The sequence below is a fragment of the Otolemur garnettii genome, unplaced genomic scaffold, assembly GCF_000181295.1.
Source record: "Otolemur garnettii isolate 467f Iridium unplaced genomic scaffold, OtoGar3 scaffold00016, whole genome shotgun sequence".
NCBI lineage: Eukaryota > Metazoa > Chordata > Mammalia > Primates > Galagidae > Otolemur > Otolemur garnettii.
The window spans coordinates 19,446,584-19,470,018 of record NW_003852411.1 but is presented as its reverse complement, the minus strand read 5'-3'; the positions used below and the strand labels follow the sequence as shown (position 1 = coordinate 19,470,018).

Sequence of the window (23,435 nt, the reverse complement as noted above, 5' to 3'; positions counted from 1 at the left end):
ACCTAAAAGGAATCTCCAAGATAATGGGAAAAAAAAAAAAAAAAAACCAAGGTGATTGGCTGGGTGACATCTTTTAGTTCCAATGTGGTTCATTATGATGTCACTGAACTTATCTCTGAATCACTATGACTGATGATGTTATAATAGTCATTAGTGTATATTTTGCTGGGTATATTTTGCTAACTGGCAAGATAACCTGAGATGCTTTGACTGAAGCACAATATTAACAACTCAAGGCACTTTCTTCTCTGTCTCTGACCAATTTTTTAGCTAGAGATATTTTTTTCCAATTGAGAAAGATGTCTAATCAACGACTATTCCTGATTTTTTCTCTGTTGTTCATCTGCTTCTTCAGGGAGAGCTGCTGCATTTGTGATGGAACTACCTGGACAAAGGTTGGATGGGAGATTTTTCCAGAAGAAGTACACTATCTGAAAGTTAAGCCTTCTCCATCTCACTGTCTGCCTTACCCTCTGGAAAAACTGTGCTGCAACTTTGCAAACATGGATATACTTCAGGGTTGCTTACATCTCACTTATATTTTAGTGCAAGCTCTTGTTTTAATCCTATTTGTTTTATCTGTGCATTACCTGTGGATGAAATGGAAGAAACACCAAAAAAAGGTGAATTAGTGATGCAAATAGTAACAGTTACAAAATCTAGAAGAGTTTAGAACGTAAGATAACCAGTTTCTAAGGGGGTGGGGTGGGGTGACCTGTTATTCACCTTTGTGACTGTCCCCCACTGCCCTGACTCCCCCGGCATCTAGCGCAGCATCTTGCACATAGCTATGTTGAATTAGAAGGTCTTTATAATTATCTGGTCCAACCTGTCAGACCCTGTGGTATTAAAAAACTCATCTAGTCCAATCGCCTCTACTTCGGGTTACAAAACACATTTTAAAAGCAGTGTGCTACCATGACTAAAATATACAGGAAATGAAGTTATCTGTCTGCGCCCTTAGTTAAGTCATTTGATCTTTCTCAGCTGCCTTATCCATAAAATGAAGGATCTGGAACAAGAGATCTCTTAGAACCCTTCCAGAGTTATCTAAGAAAGCTAAGTACGAGAGTTGGCATGTATTTTTTACGTAAACTAATTTCTAATGCTAGGATAACTTTTCTAGGAAATAGAACTTCTAAACTAATTTTCCACTTTGCCAAAAAAGTGACACCATTGTTTGAGGTAGTCCTAAAAGCTCAATGATCAAACAAATAAACAAAAAAACTTCAATGACCTTCAGAACAACTAGATATTTATAAATATTTTGTTTCTTAAATGATGTGATTTTATGGTATTATACCTTGAGGCTGTTTAGTAAAGTAAAACCTTTTGCTAATATTCATATTTAACCATAGAACGCACTAATTGTTTGCCAATGGTGATAATGATCATTCTAATCTTATATGGGACATGTATAGAAGATCATTTCTTCTATACTTATCACTCTCTTCTATAGTAATCTTTCTTTTGTATAAATAACTGATACATGCTGTTTCAATAGAATTTAAGCTTATATATTTGGAATACAAATTTGACCTGTAATAAGATAAAATCTATATCATTTGTTTTTTCTCTTTTTAGCTGAAAAAACAAGCCTCCTTAGATAAATTTACTAATGATCTAGAAAGCCCATCCATCTATGACATTGACCAAATACTCTGCAGACTGGTGGCTACAACATCAATGATGACCAAGTACTTGAAACAGGTGTCCCACCATCCTTCTAAGAAAATTAAGCACCGCAAATTAAAGAGGAAGAAGAGTGAAGGTGATGGAGCGAGAGGACATTAAACATACGTATATGCAAATGTGGCTCAGTCAAATATAGATTACAAAGGAAATCTATTAAGAAGACTCATCTAAGGATAATAATGGTTCATCAGAAGACTTTGTAATTTTTTCTTTTTGGCCACTATCTTTACTGAAATTTTCCAAAGAAGTCTAGGTTGAAGTGTTATTTCCATTCAGCTAAAAAAGAATCTATACTTACTACAGTACTGGGGGAAAGGTTCTATCACTGCTACATGTTCAAGTATTTTGTTCTTTTCAATGTGCTAAACAGCTAATCATTAACCAATCTGTAGAATAGAAGGTTAGTTTAGTGTTTCAATAAATATCTGATTTAAATAGTATCTGTGATTTTTATTTTCCTGAGCAAATTTTATAACCACAGGAAGACTTTTGATTTCTCCTCTCAGATTGCTAGAACAGCATGGAAGTGTAGTAAAGAATATATTAATTTTTTTAAGTCTAAATTTTTCCATTGTCAGTGTAATAAATGATAAATTACGTACCAATATGTTTTTAAATTTCAGACTTTTGTTGATGATCAGACTCTTTAATTTTTTAAAGTATGGTTACCAGATTTTCCGAAGAAAGACTAGGAGACAGGCCTGAGAGTAGGCCAGAAGGTTTGATTAAAAACATCTTGAAAAATCCCAGAAAAACATGCTATTCTTACAAAATAATCTTTGGAACAGTAATAAATAACGGCAGAGTTTAAAAGTAATAGAAGAGAATAGTGCCTGCCTTGGACCATAATAGATTATTAGACGGTTATTTCTGGTTCCTCTTTACAGACTCTCCTTCTTACATCCACTCCTCCTAAGCACAACCCCGCCCCACATTACCTTAAATATGATGTTCCACACCTTCAGGGTTCTGAACGCTCAACTAATCCTCTCTAAGAGAACACTGATATATATTATTTTAATAAGGGAAGATTTAAATTCCCAAACCTCTAAAACCTAAAGAAATCCATCTCTAGTAATGGAATTTTCAAGAGTGTGAAGGATTGGAGTAAGGAGTCCTCAAGCTTTTAAATCTCTCCAGGTGACTCCTACTCTATTCACTGAAATGAGAAATGGAATTCATGTCCAATCTTGGTGAGTCTGAATTAAACAAATGCTGAAGTTAAATTTTATGTTGTAATTTGTTTCTAATATTCCACAGCTACATTACCATGAAGTACCAATCCTAATAACATCTAGAAACACAATTACTAGTAGTTTACTTCCTACAGTCTTCTTTTTTATATCACTGAGATATGTTGGGTATAATCTCTCTGAGAATTTAAGGATCCAAGTGAAACACATGGATATAATGGGGAAGGAAACCATTGAAACCTCATCCCCATAAGCCCCAAGCCATTTCTTTTAAGAAAAGTTCGGCAAAATTTGTCCCTGGATTATGATTTTTAAGTATCATGGCTTATTCAGTCTTCAAAAATAGATTTTAAATCATAGAATGTGAATGTGAATGTCACCCTTACTATTTGTGGGAGAGCAATTGAATTCTTGGCTATTTTTATCTTCTTTTTACTTATAGATCTAATCATAAGATCAAAGATAATTGACATGAGAAAGATTATTCCTAGAACATTTTTAATACAAGTGGACAATTACTTATAAAAAATAATGTGCAGAGTATAACTCATCTTTTTTTTCCAAATATACCTCCTTCCTTTAATTTCCTAATTTCTATAAGTTCTCCTAGTCCCCTTCTCATTTTACTAAGGAGCAAGCATCTTCTTGCTACTAGCTGAATCTTCCTAAAAATCACTTTCATCCTCTTCCTCTTTCACATAAGAAGTGTCAGTGGCTCCCAGAATAAAATGAAAACACCTTAGACTGACATTTAAGGGTATAATCAGGCTATGCTAAAAGCATTTTTCAAATGCTGACCACATGACCACATTCCAGGTATTAAGTGTTTTACATCATCATATTTAATTGTTACAACCCTCAAGAGGTAGGAACTATTTTTACTGGTCCCCTTTTTCAGGAAAGGAAACTGAGATATAGAGAATTTGAGTACCTTGCCAAGGTCACATAGGTTTCAAGTGCAGACACTAGTATTTAAATTCAGTCCCAAGAGGCCATGTATTTAACCCTTTTATTGTCCCACCTATGTTATAGCCTACCCGTGGAAAATAGGACTTACTGCTTAGTAAGGCAAACTTGTCACTGCCCACAATATGCCACTTTCATTCCTAGCTCTAAGATTTTGCTTAAACCCATTCCCCTTCTATTGTGTACCCAAACTTCATCCATTATTCAAGGACCAGGTTGAGCTCAACATGTTCTCTGACTATCCTGTAGCCTGTTCTGCCAATGTTAGCCTTTAATCATAGCCTTAACACTTGAATGTGTCTATGCTTTATCATCACCCACTTAACAGATGTCCAGAGGACAGGATATACCAATTGTACCTACAACAATAGCCATGCTCATATGGGCAGTCAATAAATGCTTGCCAAAATCTTGAATGCAGACAACCATGCAAAAGGAATGCTATGGCCTTCAAATGTACTAGTTTTTTAACCCATGTTTGTACACAAACATAGTAACACAGGTACACTCTTGAAATCTATTTAAGCTATATTCTACAGGGCTGTGGGAATGATGTAAGCAAAATATTAGCAAAAGTCAAAATAGCATAGTTTTTTGAATTTTGAATTGAAGTATAACATACATACAGATAAGCACAAAAATTGTACATACAGCTCAATGAATTTTCACAAATGAACATTGCCATGTAATTGACAACCAAATCAAGAGAAAGAACAGTACATCCCAGAAGGCCTTCCCATGCCATAGGGGTAACTACTATTCTGACTACCAAAACCATTGATGAACTTTGTCTAAATAAATCATTTTTCAATTACCATTACAATCTTTTCTATCTAAGGAACCAAATATGTTACTGAAATGTGCTATTTTTTAAACATTTAAAGAATAGTCGGCTTGGCGCCTGTGGCTCAAGTGGCTAAGGCGCCAGCCACATACACCTAAGGCGGCAGGTTTGAATCCAGCCGGGGCCCACCAAACAACAATGATGGCTGCAATAAAAAAAAATATATCCAAGTGTTGTAGCGGGCACCTATAGTTCCAGCTACTTGGGAGGTGGAGGTAGGAGATTGGCTTGAGCCCAGGAGTTGGAGGTTGCTGTGAGCACTCTACCCAGGGGGATAGCTTGAGGCGCCGTATCAAAAAAAAAAAAGAATGGTCCACTTTGTCTTTGTATTTTCATTAGTATGAAGGAGACTATTGGCATAAGGAGTCCTCAATCTCTTAAATCGCTCCAGTGACTCCTACTCTAATCACTAAAATGAAAAATGGAAATAATGTACAATCTTGGCAAGTCTCTCAAAAAATGGCCTTGAACATATACTATACACATAATCTTATAGAAAATTGTTGGTGAAATTGTTAGTGGTTTGTAAATCAATAATCTTCCAATATTACAGTTCCTATTAAGTACAATGTTTAAGGCCAACAGCAAAATAGAAAAAAATAGGTAGATTTCATATATTATTGCCAACTGTGACCCATGGTTATATCTACAGATAAATTGATGGAAGGTGACATCTGTAGTGTAGCCTATATAACCCACAGAAGACAAATCCATCACATCAGTCAGTCTGCGAATACTCTGTGTACTTACTTGCCCAGTCCAGAAATTCGACACACTCAGTCTGGGAATACCGAGCAGCAACATCTCGGGCTCTTTCTTCCCTGAAGTTCAAAGCTTCTATATCGACATCCAGTTCCACTAGAGTTTTCAAAGTTTCCAAACGACCCCAGGCTGCAGCGCAGTGTAAGAGTGTGTACCCTAATGAACAGGATGAAGATGGTCAGATCAAATAGGTTGTATTGTTTTAGGCTATTTTATGCATGAGAGGATCATAATGGTAATCAAGTGTTGAACAATTACTATGAGGCAGGCACTATACTAAGTGCTTTATATATAGTAAACTCATTTAATTTGATAAGACCACTATGATGTCAGAACTATTATAATCCTCATTTTACAGATAAGGAAACCAAAGTCCAGAGAAGTTAAGAAACTTGACCAAGGTACAGCTAGCAAATGATGAAAGCAAGACACCAACACAGGCTGTCTGAAGCCTGAGGTCTTTCACATCCTCTATGGAAAATGGCAATACAGTCTCCCTAGCAGTCATTTACCTTGGAACACAACTGGACCTATAACTTTAAGGAATTACTCCAGCATTATTGTCAACAAATTCATACAGATTCAACTGTTGCAGACATATATATTCATGCGTGTACATTCGTCCTTCCAATAACCCTATGAGGTACATTTTATTATCCCCGTTAAAGTATACAATGGAAAGTGAGAGCCAGAGGAGCTATATCTTCCCCAGTGCCACACTGGCTTATTGCAAAGCTAGATTCAAACCCAGGTCTGTTGCCAGACAGAAGATATACAAGGAGCAGGAAACAGCCCCCATGTTTGCCTCTGGATAAAGAAGGGGAAAAAGAAATGAGAATAATGGCCCCAGGTGTAGCAGTTCACACCTATAATCCTAGCAGTCTGGGAGGCCAGGGTGAGGTCAGAAGTTCGAGATCAGCCTGAACAAGAGCAAGACCCCATCTCTAAAAACATTGTGGAGGACTCCTATAGTCTCAACTACTTGGGAGGCTGAGACAAGAGGACTGCTTTGAGCCCAAGAGTTTGGGGTTTCTGTGAGCTATGACTCCACAGCACTCTATTGAGGGCAACAGAGTGAGACTCTGTCTCAAAAAAAAAAAAAAAAAAGGGAGAGAGAATAATGATTATACTTCCTTCCAAAAATCTTTCCTCAGCTCCCTTACTACCACAGTCCCACAATCCTGGGCCTATTTTAGACCAAGTAATAAACTATTCTAACCAGAAGGGTAATAAAGAATCAAAAGCTCCAGCCTGGGCAATAGCAAGACACCATCTGTACAAAAAGTAAAAATAAAAAATCAGCCAGGTGGTAGCATAAACTGTGGGCCCAACTCAGGCAAGGGTGAGAAACCTGTGGCCTTCTGGATCTTTGAGTGTGGTCTTTTGGCTGAATTCAATTTTTGCAGAACAAATCCTTCTAACAAAGAGCTTTGTTCTGTGAAGTTTGGATTTGGTCAAGGGACTACCCTTGAGGGTCCAGAGGGCCACATGTTGCCTTGAGGAGGCAAATTCCCCACCCCCAAGGAAGTTTGAGGTTGCAGTGAGCCATGATGATGTCACTGTTCTTTAGCTCAGTCAACAGAGTAAGACCCTGTCTCAAAAAAAAAAAAAAAAAAAGAATCAAAAGGAGCATAAAGTGAACCACTTTAGGATCAGCCAAAACTGGAATTTCCTCCCTTGTTCCGCCAAAATTTTTTTTGTTAATATCACAAAGCAAGCAAGAAATTTTATAACACTAAGAGACTGTACAGAAATTGTACAGAGATTGGCCCAGTAATTTTATTATTCCTTCATTCCCAACTATCTTAGTTCATTTGTGCTGCTATGACAGACTACCACAGACTGGGTGAGTAATTTATAAAGAATTGCAATTTATTTCTCACATTTCTTGAGTCTGGGAAGTCTAGGGTGACCAGCCCTCCCGCTTTTGGCAGGACAGTCCCACTTTTGAACAATTTGTCCTGCGATCCGAGGCGTTTTTTAAAAAGTCCCGATTTTTGGAAAGAATGGGCGAACAAGCAGGAGAACAGGACAGGAAAATACAGTTTGGGGCTGCCATGTGGCTATTTAGCCAGAATATGAGTTTTATATTATTTTTGTTAATTTTATAATGTTAACTGTAATAATAACAAATAATTGTTGAGAAGTGATTATCAAGAACTGCTTATCAAAATTTGCATTGTTGTCAGGCCCTGCCCTGCCCCGTCCCCTGCCCCGCCCCCGCCCCACCCCCCAGCCATGTTGTCCTGCGTTACCAATGTTAAAATCTGGTCACCCTAGGGAAGTCCCAAATCAGTCAAGGTACTGTCATCTTGTGTGAGCCCTCTTGCTGCATCCTCACGTGGCAGGCGCAGAGGGCAGCAGAGAGCACACCCTGTCCCACACTCTTTGTATGGTGGCATATGTCCATCTGCAAGGGCAGAGCCCTTGTGACCTGAACACCCCTAAAAGCTAAGGTGACCAGGTGTCCGGCTTTTGGCAGGACAGTCTCAATTTTTAACAATTTGTCCTGCATCCTGTGGCGTTTTTAAAAAGTCCCGATTTTTGGAAAGAATGCATGACAAGCTAGGGAACAGCAGGAGAATGGGAAGGGAATATGTGGTTTCTGGCTGCTGAAAAGGTTAATGTAACTCCATTTGGGAATGAAAAAGTTAATGTAACTGCATTTGGAAATGAAAAGGCTAATGTAAACTCCCTACTGCCCTCCTTGGCAAGGTATCAGAAGGAGACTGGCTCCCTCCCTTGCTTCTAGGCAAGGACAATTAGCTCAGAAGGAGCCAAACTGTCTGGAACAAACAAGTAGCCCCTCCCCCCAGAGTAAGGCGACCAGACGTCCTGATTTTTAACAATTTGTCCTGCATCCTGTGGCGTTTTTAAAAAGCTCTGATTTTTGGAAAGAATGCATAAAAAACTAGGGAACACGGTAGAACAGGAACGGAATATACGGTTTTTGGCTGCCACATGGCTATTTCACCAGGATATGCATTTTATGTTATTTTTGTTAATTTTATAATGTTAAACTTCAATAATAACAAATAATTGTTGAGAACTGATTATTGAGAACTGGTTATCAAAGTTTGCATTGTTGTCAGGCCCTGCCCCCCAGGCCTCGCCACCCCCCCACCAATGGTGTCCTGCTTTACCAATGTTAAAATCTGGTCACCTTACCAAAAGCACCACCTGTCAACACTGTTTGGGGACTATGTTTCAGCATGAATTTTAGGAAACTCATTCAGACCACTACACCTATGAAATGAGAGGCCAAGAAATGCCCAGGGACTATCTCATTTCTGCCTTCTGCTTTAATAATTCTTCAATCACTTGAATGGTCCAAGGCCCCTGATTTTCTGGGAGAGGAAGATACTATTATCTATAGACAAAACGGTACCAGCATGACCAGAAAGCCATTCTAAATGGGCAGATGTTTTAGATCTTTGTCTTACTTTCCTCAAGGCTGAAGTTACTAGCCAATGGTAACATCTAAGGTGCTCTTAAATTCATTTAAGATACTGAAAGGGAGAAGTGTGTGTGGGGGGTTCTATTGTTTAATATAATTGGTTAAAATCAAGAAAACAAGATTTCTAAACAGTATTTTACCAAGGAATTTGCAGCCTTTACATGCTTTTTCCTTTGTTAGACGTAGTTGATTTTCTAGAAAGAAATGCACAACTCCTTGTAGTACATTAGCCCTTCTGACTCCCTGAAGGAGTTGGACATGTTGGACATTCCCACAGGAATAAAAGGACCATAAATGGAACTGGGAAAGACTGTTGCTTGTAAGAAAGAGAAAAAAAAAAAAACTCTTCATAGAAGATTACTGGTTACTAAATACAGAGACGGTCAATGGAGTGGGTAGTTCATAGCAAGCCAAAAGATAGAAAAGAAGAGAAGAAATCTTTTTTCATGCCCAGGCACTGTTCTGTGTACTTCACAAGTATCAATTCATTTAAAGCTCGTAGAGATCCCATCACATAGGTACCTGTATTATTCTCAATTATATATATAAGGAAACTGAAGCACAGAAAGGATAAGTACTTTTCTCAAGGTCGCTATAAATTGATGACTGTGCCAATGACAAGGTCAAAGCCAAGAACTGAAATGGTGATAGTCAGGAACAAGCAACAGGCCATGAAGCAACACCCTCGCCTATCTAGAATATCTCTCACAGTCTGCCTACCACCAGCAGCACCAGACTCTTCAGATACCTCAGATGGTGTTGTTTCATGCCTATATAACCTTCCATGTGCTGCTTTCTTCCTGCCTGGAAAGGAAATTACAGTAGGGGTATAAAATAATACCAGTACACATTTTATATTTTCTTTTTCTTTTCTTTTTTTTTTTTTTTTTTTAAACAGAGTCTCAAGATGTTGCCCTGGGTAGGGTGCCGTGATGTTACAGCTTACAGCAACTTCAAACTCTTAGGCTTAAGTGATTCTCTTATCTCAGCCTCCCGGGTAGCTGGGACTACAGGCACCCACCACAATGTCCAGCTATTTTTTTTTTAATTGTAGTTGTCATTGTTGTTTGGTGGGCCTGGGCTGAATTCTAACCCACCAGCTCCACTGTATGTGGCTGGCGCCCTAGCTGCTTGAGCTATAAGCACTGAGCCCACATTTTATATTTTCTTAGTCTTTATGGGAGTATTTTATAAAACTGGGTTTGGAATTCTTTTTTTAATTAGTGAAACTAATACACTTCCAATAAAAATTAAGGATTACAGGGGTGGTGCCTATGGCTCAAGGAGTAGGGTGCCAACCCCATATGCTGAAGGTGGGGGATTCAAACCCAGCCTCGACCAAAAAAAAAAAAAAAAACTGCAACAAAAAGTAAGGATTACAAAAGCAAACACTTTAAAAATGAAGAAAACATGATCACAAAAATTGCAAATGATCTCTTTTTAATATATTAATAGTATCACCAGAATACTTTTTGGCAAAATGATTTTTTTTTTTTTTTTGAGACAGAATCTCACTCTGTCACCCTGGGTAGAATCCTGTGGCACTATCAGTTTACAGCAACCTCAAACTCTTGGACTAAAGAGATTCTCTTGTCTTGGCCTCCTAAGTAGCTGGGACTACAGGTGCCTGCCACAAATGCCCAGGTAGTATTTTTCTATTTTTAGTAGAGATGAGGTCTTGTTCTTGCTCAGGCTGGTCTTGAACTCCTGAGCTCAAGCAATACACTCATCCTTGCCTCCCAGAGTGCTAGTATTACAAGAATGAGCCACCACATCCAACCTATTTTCTTTAGAAAGTTTTTCAGTTACTGAAGTTTTTCTGGTTCAAAGTTAATTGCAGGTAGAGCGAAAAGGTAGTTAGAAGTTAATATCAAATATTTTCATTTAAATTATCTTCAGATTATTCTATCTCTAATCTGAAAAGACAGATACCTCTTTGAACAGCAGCCTTTTTTTGAGAGTAAGTTGTACTTTTTCATAAATTCTTTTCCTAGGCCAATAAGATCCAGAGTTTTTCCCACACTTTCTTCTAGAGTTTTTACAGTTTCTTCTCATAGATTTAAATCTCTTATCCATCATGAGTTAATTTTTGTAAGTAGTGAGAGGTGTGAATCCAGTTTCAGTCTTTTACATGTCAGCTAACCAGTTCTCCTGGCACAATTTATTGAATAGGGATTCTTTCCCCCAGTATGTGCTTTTCTTTGCTTTATCAAACATCAGTTGGCATATGAGGCTAGTTTCTCCTCTAGATTCTCTGTTCCGTAGATCTATGTCCCCATTTGTGTACCAGTACCATAATGTTTTGATCACGACAGACATGTAGTACAACATGATGCCTCCAGATTTGTTTTAATTTTGTGGAAGTGTATTGGCTGTTCAGAGTTTTTCCTGGTTCCTTATGAAACACAAAACAGTTCTTTCAAGATCTTCAAAGTATTTTAATGGGGGTTATGTTAAATCTATAGATTGCTTTGGGTAATGTAGATATTTTAACAATCTTGATTCTTCCCAGCCAGGAGCACAGTATGTTCTTCCATCTGTTAACATCCTCTGCTATTTCTTAGTGTTTCACAGTTCTTTCTGTAGAGATCCTTCACATTCTTCATTAAGTATATTCCAAGGTATTTCATTTTCCTTGCTGCTACTGGGAAGGGTATTGTATTCTTGATTTGATTCTCAGCTTCACTGCTATTGGTGTATTTATTTGAAGGCTACTGATTTGTAAAAGTTGATTTATTTCCTGAGATGTTACTGTATTTCTTGATACATCCAGGAGTCTTGTGGTGAGTCCTTGGGAGTTTTTCTAAGTATCAGATCATATCATCAGCAAAGAGTGACAATTCAACCTTCTCTGTCTCCATTTGGATACCCTTGATATCTTCCACTTTTTTTTTTTTTTTTTTGAGACAGAGCCTCAAGCTATCCCCCTGGGCAGAATGCCATGGCATTACAGCTCACAGCAACCTCCAACTCCTGGGCTCAAGCGAGTCTCCTGCCTCCGCCTCCCATGTAGCTGGGACCACAGGCGCCCGCCACAATGCCCGACCATTTTTTTTTTGGTTGCAGCCGTCATTGTTGTTTGGCGGGTCCGGGCTGGGGATTCGAACCCACCACCTTAGGTGTACATGGCTGGCGCCCTAGCCCGTTGAGCCACAGGCACCGAGCCGATATCTTCCACTCTTAATAAAGGTTTGCTAAATATATGGAAAGACATAGTTTTAAATGGTAATTAGTTCCAGTAATGCCTGTTTAAATGTAGCCAGATACAGTCTCCAGAGCTTGCCAGCACCAGAGGGAGCTCCATCAGCAGTAACTGCAAACTGCACAGCCCTGTCCTTGGCTCAGACACAAAACAAGACACTTCCCTATAGACCAAAAGTCAGGAGTGTAGAAAGCTATAGATTAGTAGACTGTTTATACAGATATAGCCTTTGTTAGTTGAGAAGATATTGCAAATGTTTTTCCCACTCGGGCTTATTTTGTCACTTTGTTTATGGTATCTTTTGTGTGTAATTCTTAATCTTTATATATAATACATTAATCTTTTCCCTTAGTGGCTGTGTCCTTTATCTCTTGTTTTAAGACAATCTGTGATATATCAAAAACATAATTTCTATATTTATTTTCCAGAAAGTTAAAAAGTTTTGTTATTTATATTCATACCTTACAAGTACCTGTAATTGATTTTTACGCATGGTACAAAGTATCTTTTTTTTTTTTTTTTTCTGGTAGAGACAGGGTCTCATTCATTATGTAGCCTAGGCTGATTGCAAACACCTATCCTCAGGCTATCTTTCCACACTGGCCTCCCAAAACAGGGAGTAAGTTGCTGAACCCTGTTTAATTTTACTTTTTTTCCAGTTGAATAACCAGTATTGTTAGGCATCACCTATTAAATCGTGAAATCCAGGGCCAGCTTATCAGTTTGTTTTTAGCTAGTCAAATTAGCTTACATTTTAAAAAATATTTTTCTGATATGTTAACTAGACTGATAAATTAATCTGTAAGAAATTAACATTTTTATGATAATCACTTCACCACTTGAAAAATATGTATACTTTGGCTCTTCATTGACATATTAACAATTCGATACAGTTTTATATTTTTTGCCCTAAATGTCTTAAATTCCTTTTTCAGATTTATTCCTAGCTTCTTTATCATTTTGTTATGAATAAGATCTTTATTTCTGTTATGAAATTAAATGTTGACAATATATAGAAAGGTGCACATTTGGAATATTGGTCGTATGTTCATATTCTTTCTAAACTCTATTAGTACTAATAGTTAGTAGATTCCCTTAATTCTATATGCCTATGGGTAATGAGAGTTTTGTTTCATCTCCTCTAATCCTTATATTGAGTTAGTGGGCTGGCAAATGTATAATAACCACTTCAATGGAGGGAAAAAGTGAATGGTGCTGCTAGCCAATCACCAGGATGTTATGGCCCAACATAACCAATTTCAAGCTACCAACATGACATAGACCAATTCACAAAAGCCCTGAACATTTAAATTTAACAGTCAGCTGTCTAGAGCTATAGCACAGTCCTGTTACTGCTCTTATTTTTGCCTTTACTGCACTTGCTCAGACCTCCATTATAATGATGAATGGAAGCCATGATAGTGAATATCATAGTCCTATTTCTGATTTTGAAGAATGCTCCTGAAAATGTAATATTAGGTAAGTTTGCTTCAGGTTTTTGATAGACAGACAGCCTTAAGCAGTTTTCCTCTATTCCTATTTCCCTATGAGCTTTACTCATGAATGAGTGCTACATTTTTTTCAAATGATTTTTCTGTATCTAGTGACATGATTATGTTTTGCTTATTTAATCTTTTAATGTAGTAAATTATATTAATATTTTTCCTAATGTTAAGACCATCCCTTCATGCAATTTTTGTCTGTGAAATGAAAGGGAGTTTGATGTTAATTTATTTTTAGTTGAAAAACAAAAATTGCATATGTTTATCATGTACAATATGTTGTTTTGAAATTTTAATTAGCTTAGTTAAAATTTTAATTAATCCATATTGTAGAATGGTTAACTGAGCTAATTAAAATAGGCATTACTTCACAGACTTTTTTGGTAGGGAGAACACTTAAAATCTACACTCCAATAAAGTTTTTAATACGCATTCTTTTTTTTTTTTTTTTTTGGCTGGGGCTGGGTTTGAACCCACCATCTCCAGCATATGGGGCCGGCACCCTACCCTTTTGAGCCACAGGTGATGCCCAATATGCATTCTTATATGCAATTTGTTAATCACTTTCACTTTAGATTCCAATTATTTGGAATCCATCTGTTATTAAATATGATTAGCCTATAAATTTCCTTTCTAGTACTGTCCTTAAGCCAGTTTCTCTATAAAAGCTATTTTCCTCAGAAAATAAGTTGAACAACCTTCCAACTCTCTCTGGAACACTTCTATAAACTAGTGATTACCTTTTCCCTAAATGTTTAGACCTTATCTTTAAAAAATTTGAATCTAGAATTTGGTGGTAAGCAGGGAGGTTAGGGAGGCAGATTTTGATTACCTCTTTGATGTCTTTAAATAACCATTGATCTAGTCAAGAATTATATTTTTATCTTAAATCAATTTTGGTAATTTACATTTTATTGGACATTTGCCAATTACTTTAAAATTTTTTTTTGTTTTTATGAAATCATAACTGTGTACATTGATACATTTATGGGATTCTATGCACTGATTTGATATGCAACATGAAATGCTTACATTAACTGATTAACACATCCATCATAATTATCTCTTTTCTTAATAGTTTTATAAAAATGTACCATTACATCATATACATTAGGTGAGGTCCCCCCAAATGCCCTCCTTCCACCCTCCTCTCCCCTCTCTCTTCTCTTCCCTTCTACTTTCTGAACTATAGTTATGTTTTACCATTCATATTAATGTGCAGGAGATTATATATTTATTGATTTCATAGTAGTATTGAGTACATTGGATACTTTTTTCCATTCTTGAGATACTTCACTAAGAAGAATATGTTGCAGCTCCATCCAGGTAAACATAAAAAATGTGAAGTCTCCATCTTTTTATGGCTGCATAGTATTCCATGGTGTACATATACCACAATTTGTTAATCCATTCATGGGTCCATGTGCACTTGGGCTATTTCCATGTCTTGGCAATCATGAATTGGGCTGCAATAAATATTCTGGTGCAGGCTCAGCGCCTATAGCTCAACCGGCTAAGGCACCAGCCACGTACACCTAAGGTGGCGGGTTCGAATCCCCAGCCCGACCCGCCAAACAACAATGATGGCTGCAACCAAAAAATAACCAGGCATTGTGGCGGGCGCCTGTGGTCCCAGCTACTTGGGAGGCAGAGGCAGGAGACTCACTTGAGCTCAGGAGTTGGAGATTGCTGTGAGCTGTAATGCCACAGCACTCTACCCAGGGGGACAGCTTGAGGCTCTGTCTCAAAAAAAAAAAATATTCTGGTGCAAATGTCTTCATTGTAAAATGATTTTTGATCAACTGGGTAAATACCTAGTAGAGGAATTGCAGGATTGAATGGTAGGTCTACTTGTAGTTCCTTGAGTATTCTCCAAACTTCTTTCCAAAAAGGTTGTATTAGCTCACATTCCCACCAACAGTGTTGAAGTCTTCCCTTCTCTCCACATCCACACCAACATCTGTAGTTTTGGGATTTTGTGATGTGGGCTAATCTTACTGGAGTTAGATGATATCTCAAAATGGTTTTAATTTGCATTTCTCTGATGATTAAAGATGATGAGCATTTATTTATGTGTTTGTAGGCCATATGCCTGTCTTCTTCAGAGAAGTTTCTGTTCAAGTCTCTTGCCCACATAGAAATGGATTTATTTGTTCTTTTCTTATTGATTAGTTTGAATTCTCTGTGGATGCTAGTTATCAGACCTTTGTCAGAAGCAAAACCTGCAAAAATCTTCTCCCATTCTGAAGGTTGTCTGTTTGCTTTACTTACTGTGCTCTTGGCTGTACAAAAGCTTTTTAGTTTGATCAAATCCTAGTAATGGATTTTTGGTGTTGCTTCAATTGTCCTGGGGGTCCTCCTTATAAAATATTCTCCCAGACCAATTTCTTAAAGTGTTTTCCCTGCACTCTCTTCTAGTATTTTTATAGTTTTATGTCTTAAGGTTAAGTCTTTTATTCAGTGAGAATCAATTTTTGTTAATGGTAAAAGGTGAGGGTCCAGTTTCAGTCTTCTACAGGTTGCTAGCCAGTTCACCCAGCACCATTTGTTAAACAGGGAAATCTTTCCCCCACTGAATGTTTTTGATAGGATTATCAAAGATCAAATGATGATAAGTAGCTGGGTTCATCTCTTGATTCTCTATTCCGTTTCATAAATCTACCACTCTTTTTTTGTGCCAGTACCATGCTGTTTTGATTACTATAGATTTATAGTATAGCCTAAAGTCTGGTAACATGATACCTCCTGATTTATTTTTATTTCTGAGTAATATATTCACTATCTGAGGTTTTTTCTGTTTCCATATAAAACAAAGCACTGTTTTTATAAGCTCTTTAAAGTATGACAATAGTGCTTTAATAGGGATTGCATTAAATCTGTAAATTTCTTTGGGTAGTAGTAAATTTCGTTGGACATTTTAACAATGTTTATTTTTCCCAGCCATGAGCATGGTATGTTTTTCCATTTGTTAACATCTTCAGCTATTTCTTTTCTCAGAGTTTCATAGTTCTCTTTATAGAGAACTTTCACGTCTTTTGTTAGGTAAATTCCCAGGTATTTCATCTTCTTTGGCACTACTGTAAAAGGAATAGAGTCCTTGACTATATTTTCAGCTTGACTATTGTTGGCATATATAAAAGTTACTGACTTATAAGTATTGATTTTGTATCCTGAAATGCTGCTGTATTCCCTGATCACTTCTACAAGTTTTAAAGTTGAGTCCCCAGGATTTTTCAGGTATAGGATCATACCATCAGTGAAGAGTGACAGTTTGATCTCCTCTGATCCTGTTTAGATATCCTTGATTGCCTTTTCTTGCCTGATTCCTATGGCTAAGACTTCCGTTACTATGTTGAAGAGCAGTGGAGACAGTGGGAGTCCTTGCCTTGTTCCTGATCTGAGTGGAAATGTTTTCAGTTTTACTCCATTCAATATTATATTGGCTATGGGTTTGCTATAGATGGCCTCTATCTATAGTTTAAGAAATGTCCCTTCTATACCTATTTTCTTAAGTGTTCTGATCATGAAAAGATACTGGATATTATCAAAAGCTTTTTCTGCCACAATTGAATTATATGGTCTTTGTTTTTTTATTTTATTTATGTGATGTATTATATTTATAGATTTGTGTATGTTGAACCAACCCTGTAACCCTGGAATAAAACCAACTTGATCACAGTATATAATTTTTTTGATGTGTTGTTGAATTCTGTTTGCTAAGATCTTATTGAATATTTTTGCATTGATATTCATTAATAATGTTGGTCTATAATTTTCTTTCTTTGTTGGATCCTTTCCTGATTTGGGGATCAGGGTGATATTTGCTTCATAGAATGTGTTGGAAAATATTCCCTCTTTTTCTATGCTTTGGAAAAGGTCGTACAATATAGGTACTAGTTCCTCTTTAAAGGTTTGACAGAATTCACATGTGAAGCCATCTGGTCCCAGACTTTTCTTTTTTAAGAGAGTTTGTGTTGTTGATGCTATTTCAGTGATTGATATAGGTCTATTCAACATTTCTAATTCTTTCTGGTTGAGTCTAGGAAGCTGGCATGCTTCCGGGTATTGGTCCATTTCCTTCAGATTTTTATATTTCTGGGAATAGAGTTTTTTGTAGTAATTATTGAGGATTTTTTTAATTTCTGAGGTGTCTGTTGTTATTTCTCCTTTATTGTTTCTGGCAGATGATATTAGAGATTTTACTTTTCTGTTTCTTGTTAGGTTGGCCAAAGGTTTATCAATTTTATTAATCTTTTCAAAAAACCAACTTTTTATTTCATTGATCTTCTGAATGATTCTTTTGTTTTCTATTTCATTTAATTCTGCCTTAATTTTGGTTTCTTCTGCTGGATTTGGGGTTGGAATTTTCTTCCTTCTCCAGTTGCTTGAGATGATCCATTATGTTGTTGGCTTCCTCTCTTTCTATTTTCTTGAGGAATGTTTCCAATGCTATAAATTTCCCTCTTAGGGCTGCCTTTGCAGTATCCCACAGGTTTTGATAATTATGTCTTCATTATCATTTTGTTCCAAAAATTTGGTGATTTCCATCTTAATCTCATCTTTGACCCAGCTATCATTCAGCCTATGATTATTTAGTTTCTGTTTGAATATGAAGATTCCTGTTGCTGTTGAGTTCAACTTTTATTCCATAGTGGTTGGAAAAGATACAAGAAACAATTTCCATTCTTTTAAATTTTCTGAGGTTAGATTTGTGTCCTAAGATATGATCAATTTTGGAGGATGCTCCATGGGCTGATAAGAAGAATGTATGTTATTAGGATGAAATGTTCTGTAGAGGTTTGTTAATTCCATTTGTTCCAGGGTTAGGTTTAAGTCTAATATGTCTTTTTTAGTTTCTTCTTCTTCTTTATTTATTTATTTATTCATTTATTTTTTTTTGAGACAGAGTCTCACTATGTCACCCTTGTAGAGTGCCTTGGAGTCACAGCCCACAGCAACCTCAAACTCATGGGTTTACGAGATTCTCTTGCCTCTGTCTCCAAAGTAGCTGGGATTACAGGCACTATCTCACTAAGTAGGTCCTCAGAGTCTCTGGTCAAAACTTATTGTCTGGTTATTTTTGTTGTTGTTGTTGTTGCAGTTGTCATTGTTGTTTAGCAGCCCTAGCCAAGTTGAAACGTGCCAGCCTCGATGTATGTGTCTAGCACGGTAAACACTGTGCTACAGGCACCAAGCCATGTTTAGTTTCTTCTTGGAGGATCTATCCAAAATTGTCAAAGGGGTTTTAAAATCTCTAACTATTATAGTAGGAAGATATCAAGTTGTTCATACCCATTAGGGTTTGCTTTATAAATTAAGGAGCATTCAGGTGGGATGCATAAATGTTAATTATCAAAATCTCTTCATTTTGGGTGAAGAGACAAATACATAGTGACCATCCTCATCTTTCTTTATCTTTTTGGTTTAAAGCCAATTGTATCTGCAAATAAAATTGCAACCCCTACTTTTTCCTGATTTCCATTTGCCAGTATTATAGATGTCCATCCCTTCACCCTGGGTCTATTTTTATCCTTTAAGATAAGATGAGATTCTTGTATGCAGCAGATATCTGGTCTGAGTTTAGGTATCCAGTCAGCCAACCTGTGCCTCTTTAGAGGAGAATTTAAACCATTCACATTGATTGAGAGCATTTATGAGCCTGGTAGTGTTTGGGTGTCATGTTTTTTGAATGTCCACTGGATATTTTTAATCTTTTCACCACTGTGAAAGCTGGGTTTTGTTCAAAAATTTCTGAGTGAGTTTACTTTGCTGGTGGAGCATTGTGCTGGTCATTGTGGAGGACAATTCTGAGAATATCCTGGACAGCTGGTTTAGTTATGACAAATTTCTTCAACATGTGTATGTTGTTAAAGTATTTGATTTCTCCATAACAAATGAAACTCAGTTTAGCTGGATACTGGATCCTGGGCTGAAAGTCCTTTGTTTTAGGAGATTAAAGGTCAATGACCATCCTCTGCTGGCTTGATATATCTCAGCTGTGAGATCTGCAGTCATTCTGCTATTTCTCCCTTTGTAGGTGATGCTTTTCTTACATCTGGCTGCTTGCAGAATTTTCTCCTTCATCTTAAGTTTGGCAAAGTATCACAATGTATCTAGGAGACACTTTATTTGGATTGAGTCTTACTGGGGTTGTGAAACTGTCTACTCTCTGAATTTCTGTGTCTTCTTCAATGCTCATGAAATTCTCCATAATCTCTTGGAGTAGAGCATCTGTACCTTTAGGACCATCCTCTTAACCTTCAGGAATTCCTATAAGACAAATGTTTGATCTTTGGGAGTGATCCCACAACTCTCTCAGGGAATGATCAGTTTTTGCTCTCCATTTGTCTGCCTCTTTGAGGTTTGGGGAATATTCAAAAGCTTTGTCTTCAATTTCAGAGATCCTTCCTTCTGCCTGGTCAACTCTATTACTAAGGGATTCTACTGTATTTTGGAGCTCCTCGAATAACTTTTTCATTTCCTTGAGCTCTGCTATCTCTTTTCTCATGTCCATATCTTTGGTGACTTTGTCTTTAAATTCATTAATTTCTTGAGAAACTTTGGAACTATGCTTTGGATTTCAATTTCTTTAAAACTTTAGAACTACTCTTTGGATTTCAGTTTCTAACTTTTCTTCCATTCTATTCACCTTATTTACCATCCATATTCTGAATTCTATTTCTGACAAATCAGCCATTTGTCTATGCATGCCATCTTCAGTTGTATTTCCTCTGTCATTCCTTGCAGGGGATGATCTACTCTGGTTATTCATGTTGCCAGAGTTTTTCCATTGGTTCTGCACCCTGTTTATTTTCCACTGTTTGGTTATTAGAACTGGTAGAGTGAGACTGAATTGGGGTTCCCAGGTAGTACAGATAATCAGCCCTTTATCAAAGCACTAGGCTTTGTAATTGTGGCTTATCCCCTACAACCTCACATAGGCCCCTTTCAGAGTTTTGGCCAGAGACTCTGAGGGCTAACTTAGTGAGACAGTGCAAACTGACTCTGTTTTGAAATCAGCTAACCTTTATCCTATCCTAAAAAGCCACAGTATTAGTTTTAAATCTTGGCTGTGTAGAAATACAGACGGCTGTGTTGCCCTTCCCCCACCCTTCAGCTCTTTTCCACTACAGAACTTTGAAGGTAGAGAGAACCAGACATGAGTTCCAATCAAATTGTCTCAGGTAGTACAAACCCTGCTCAACAGAGAGGGATCCAAGTATCTCCAATAGCACAATTAGAGCCAGGGGTTCATGCCTCCACCTGCCAGACTTAGTCCATGCTGGTGTCTGCTTTTCTGCTTGCCAGCCCAGTTGGAGCCAGGGGACCACACCCCCACCCCCCAATCTCAGTCCTCACCCAGCAAGCTGGAGCAGGGACCTGCCCCACCCACCAAACTCAGTCCACACTAGGCAACCACTCTCCCACTTGCAGGTACCCTCAGAGCGCAAGGGTCAAGCAAGGGCCAGAGTCACCAATGGCCAGGCAAAGTCATAACCAGGGGACTGCTCCTCCTGCAAAGTTTCCCTTTCTTCCCACACCCTTTTTCTTCCCCACTAGTCACAGATTCCACCCTGATGTTCAGTGGTCCACACTATGCCCAGATCTCTCAGGAAAAGACCAAACACTATGTTCTGCAGGGGGAAGAACTTCAGACTGCCATGTGAAGGAGGAAGGGTAGACTGTGAGTTTGGAATTGTAGGAGAAAATATTTGTTCAATTTTATGCCCAGTGGGGTGGTGTTTAGGTTCATAAGTGGAACCTCCCTGGTGAAAGAGACCTAGTCTTTAGCAGCTCTCTCCAGTAAGGTAAAATGAGATGTCTTTTGTTCTTTGCTCACTGGCAGAGAGCCTGCAGTGGGCCTCCTACTTGGGGGAGAGTTCTCTCATCGTCTAGTCAATAGGCTTTGTACCTATAATTTGTTTTCTTAAATGCTCTTCCTTGGAGTCACAGCTTGCCGAACTTCTTTCTTGACTCAGCTCCCCTCCTGTGGCTTCATAGACTCTGATTCTGTCCAGTTTTCTTCCCTCTGCTCAGGAGCCTCTGCTGAGGGTTTCTGCTAGTCAGCCATCTTTGACGTTTGTCCATTTCAACCACGTTTTCAAATGTATTATCATGAAGTTATTCATAATATCTTCTAATAATTTTTTTATCTTAACTGTTTTCTGTGTTAATGTTCAATTTTTTTCAATTCCAAATACTACTTGTGCTCTCTGTCTCTCTCTGAGCAACATTAACAAAGGTTTCTCAATTCTGTCTTTTTCACTGAACCAGATTTTGGTATTGTTGAGCCTATTGTTCCTTTATTTTCGACATCCTTGCTTTTTACTCCAGTATTTTTTTTCTATTTTCTTTGATTACTCAGTTGTTATTTTTCTAACTTCTTAAGTTAAATGCTTTGCTTATTGATTTTTAATATATTTCTTATATTCTAATAAACACATTAAACTAGAATCCAATTTTAGTTGTATCCCACAGATTACAACATACAGACCAAAGCATACATGCTACTGATTCTTTGATATTTGTTGAGACTTCCATTATGGCCCAATAAAAGATCAATATTTTAAAACATGAGCATGAAGAAAATGTATATTGTTTATTTCCTGAAGAACACTTTTTTTTTAATTTTCTAACATGATCATGTATTATATTTGTAATCTGAAAAAATAATTACAAAACCTAAAAAGCTAATTAGATAATAATTGCTAAAGCTAATAAATCTTCGAAGGAAAGAGATAATTTATTACTGAGCATTTACTATATACCAATTTACTATGTGTCAAGCACTGTGATATTTATATTTATTATCTTATTTAATTCTCATAATGACCTCAAGAAAAACACAATTATCCCCATTTTGCAGATGAAAAAAGAGACTAAAAAATCAAGTAACTTGCCAACCTCCATAGCTAATAAATAGTGAAGTCTGTGTTCTAAAATACTGTGCTATACAACATGAACATTGATATATTTACATGTATACACACATACATACTCATATATGTATATGTATATAATATATGTAAAGTATAAAGAAAGCACATCAAATTAATTCAACCTTAAAGATTGTACATGGCATCTTTAGATAGTCATAAGTTATAATAATGAGAAAAAAGAAAAATACCTCTGGTAGTTTTCTCATTCAGATTCACACCATATTTTGCCAAAGCTCTAATAACATTACTTTGCCCAGCCATGCAAGCTGCATACAACAAATTTCTCCCAACGATGTCTTCTTCCAAGAGTAGCTGCATGGCCTGTTCATGGTGAGGATTCTCAGGATCCTCAAAAATCTTTTGCAAACCTTCTACATCCCCTGTGAGAGCAGGTTGTAAGAGAGGGTTTGTAGGACCTGTTTCCTCTGGTTCTTGGGCTTCTTCTTCTTCATCTTCTCCTTGCTGTGAAAAAAACACTGATTTTTCTGAACTCACTGACTCTTGGGGTCCTTCTGACTCCATTAACTCCAAAAAATACCTAAGATTTAAAGAAAAGCAATAGAAGTCTACTCAAACAAATAAGTATTTATTTATTCACTCAGTCAACTAACAACATAAACGGAATGAAAATAATTAACTATTTGAAAATAATTATAAATTACTTCAGCCAATCAATAAAGTTATTATTTTGCACCCATGATGAGTAAATATACTTCCTGATTTGGAAAGTGTCTGGATGCTAGGACTTCTATTGAGGAAATTCCCCAGTATAAACGCCAAGACCCTACTTCCACCCATATCAGTGACAGGATACTCTTTTTAAAAGGCTGAAATTGCATCAAAAGTCTGAACTTGATTCTGTAGGCAACTGGTGG

The 23,435-nt window shown here is 37.2% G+C and overlaps 2 protein-coding genes across 2 annotated transcripts in view; one reads left to right on the top strand and one right to left on the bottom strand.

Moving 5' to 3' along the window:
• The window catches only part of ANKRD45 (ankyrin repeat domain 45), a 35,264-nt gene extending 12,172 nt beyond the window's left edge, over nt 1–23,092 (bottom strand). Inside the window, exons 1-2 of the mRNA XM_012802590.2 lie at nt 22,749–23,092; nt 5,449–5,616 (exon numbers count right to left, since the gene is read on the bottom strand). Of these exons, the coding sequence (XP_012658044.1) occupies nt 5,449–5,616; nt 22,749–23,082 (502 nt within the window). The 5' untranslated portion in view covers nt 23,083–23,092. The remainder of the gene's footprint in view (nt 1–5,448; nt 5,617–22,748) is intronic.
• TEX50 (testis expressed 50) lies at nt 271–1,794 on the top strand. The gene is made up of 2 exons (XM_012802570.2): nt 271–623; nt 1,585–1,794. Exons 1-2 carry the CDS (start codon nt 300–302, stop codon nt 1,792–1,794), a joined length of 534 nt encoding a protein of 177 aa, XP_012658024.1. The 5' UTR covers nt 271–299.
• Nucleotides 23,093–23,435: the final 343 nt, after the last annotated feature.